Source organism: Gekko japonicus, unplaced genomic scaffold, assembly GCF_001447785.1.
Source record: "Gekko japonicus isolate JY-2015 unplaced genomic scaffold, Gekko_japonicus_V1.1 scaffold2116, whole genome shotgun sequence".
Classification (NCBI taxonomy): domain Eukaryota; kingdom Metazoa; phylum Chordata; class Lepidosauria; order Squamata; family Gekkonidae; genus Gekko; species Gekko japonicus.
The window spans coordinates 83186-84791 of record NW_015160285.1 but is presented as its reverse complement, the minus strand read 5'-3'; the positions used below and the strand labels follow the sequence as shown (position 1 = coordinate 84791).

General features: G+C 42.5%; 1 protein-coding gene across 1 annotated transcript in view; it reads right to left on the bottom strand.

Moving 5' to 3' along the window:
* Window positions 1–1606, bottom strand: part of LOC107114154 (transmembrane protein 178B-like) — a 15527-nt gene that overhangs the window by 5837 nt on the left and 8084 nt on the right. The window contains exon 3 of the mRNA XM_015415596.1: window positions 926–1039. Coding sequence (XP_015271082.1) covers window positions 926–1039 — 114 coding nt within the window. The remainder of the gene's footprint in view (window positions 1–925; window positions 1040–1606) is intronic.

Below are 1606 nucleotides of genomic sequence, written 5' to 3'. Positions count from 1 at the left end.
GTCAGAGGGCCAGAGCAGACTGACCTGAACACTCTGGCCGGGGCTGACATGGGCGGGACTACACAAAGCAGCCAGGCAACCCAGCCAGCGTCTTCTGACTGACAGTTCAAGCCTCCAAACACTGTTGGTGTGAATTGGAACGTTGGGCCCCACTACGGCTTTATATATAAGGGAGAGATAATCTATGGCTGTCTGCCAGAAAGCATTATGAATAGGCAATCTCTAAATGTCGAGGGCATCAGGTTGCCCTGTGACCAGAACCATTATGTGGGCTACATATATTGTTGATCTATTCTAGGGTTATGTTGTTATTGATACAAACTAGATTACTGACTGGCACCTGGTTTCAGTGCCTCTAGAAAGGGGTCCACAAAGGCAGCACAGAGAGTGAAGATGATAGCAAAGGAAAGAGATTGAATGTACAGGGCTTGACCTGGTGGAGCTTAGCTGGGATTGTTGCATCCAAGGAGAAAATGATTTGGCAACCAATGGTTAAAAGTATGACGTAACCAATATAAGATGCTCCCTGGGAAGATCAGATGATAGACCTGAACAAGGTAAGGAGTTCCTATCTTGAGAACAAATGAAATTATGTCAGGAACAAAATCACAAAGAAATAAAGATTTGTAGCTGGCCAAAGAGAATCTAACATTTTCTAAAAGATATATGGTATAGTCCTCCTAAGTGCATATGGAGCATGTTTGCACGTTTCTCTGCATTATGCATGGAAAATTAATATGTCAGGCCGGGAGAAGGATCAACTAGAACCTTTCTCCACGAAGAGCATTTAAACATGCAGTTTTCTGCACCAGCATTCTAAGTAGTACAAGAACAGGAGGGCTGTACCATGAGATTATCATGAATGTTTTATTTGGCTCTGACAGGACAGGTACTAGGATGTTCAGTAAGAGCTGTGGATACTTACGGAGGGCATGCCACTCATCCTGACGGATGGTGTTAGTAATATTAACAGGCAAGTTGCGTGGCAGGGAAGATGAGGTGTAGTGATACTTCACAGCTGTGCAGCGCTGAATAACTCCTGAAAGGGACAAAAACACAATATGTAAATGGAACCATTATATGAAGTTGAGCTTTAGTGGTGGTCTTTCCCATTGATTGTGTGCTATACCATGGTCAGCCTCTTCTGGTTTTGGTCACTGGTTAAAATCTCACTTTTGCATGAATTCACTAAGTGGTCTTACACAAGCCACTCAGACTCCTACCACCAAACTTCAATATGCAATACTGACATACCTATCTTACAGGGTTGTTTGTAAGGATAACAACAAGCTCATGTAAGCAGAATAATAAATATTGTTAAGTGCTATATGAATGCTGCTAGAAATAACATTAAGAGTTTGGGTGCTCCCACAAGGAGGCAATTCCCTGTTCTGGATTCAGTGGTGCCACAACAGCATGTCCACACTGGGTGACTCTCCATTCTTTCCTCCCAATTCCATTTATTTATTTATTTATTTATTGTTTGGGTGCTCCCACAAGGAGGCAATTCCTTGTTCTGGATTCAGTGGTGCCACAACAGCATGTCCACACTGGGTGACTCTCCATTCTTTCCTCCCAATTCCATTTATTTATTTATTTATTTATT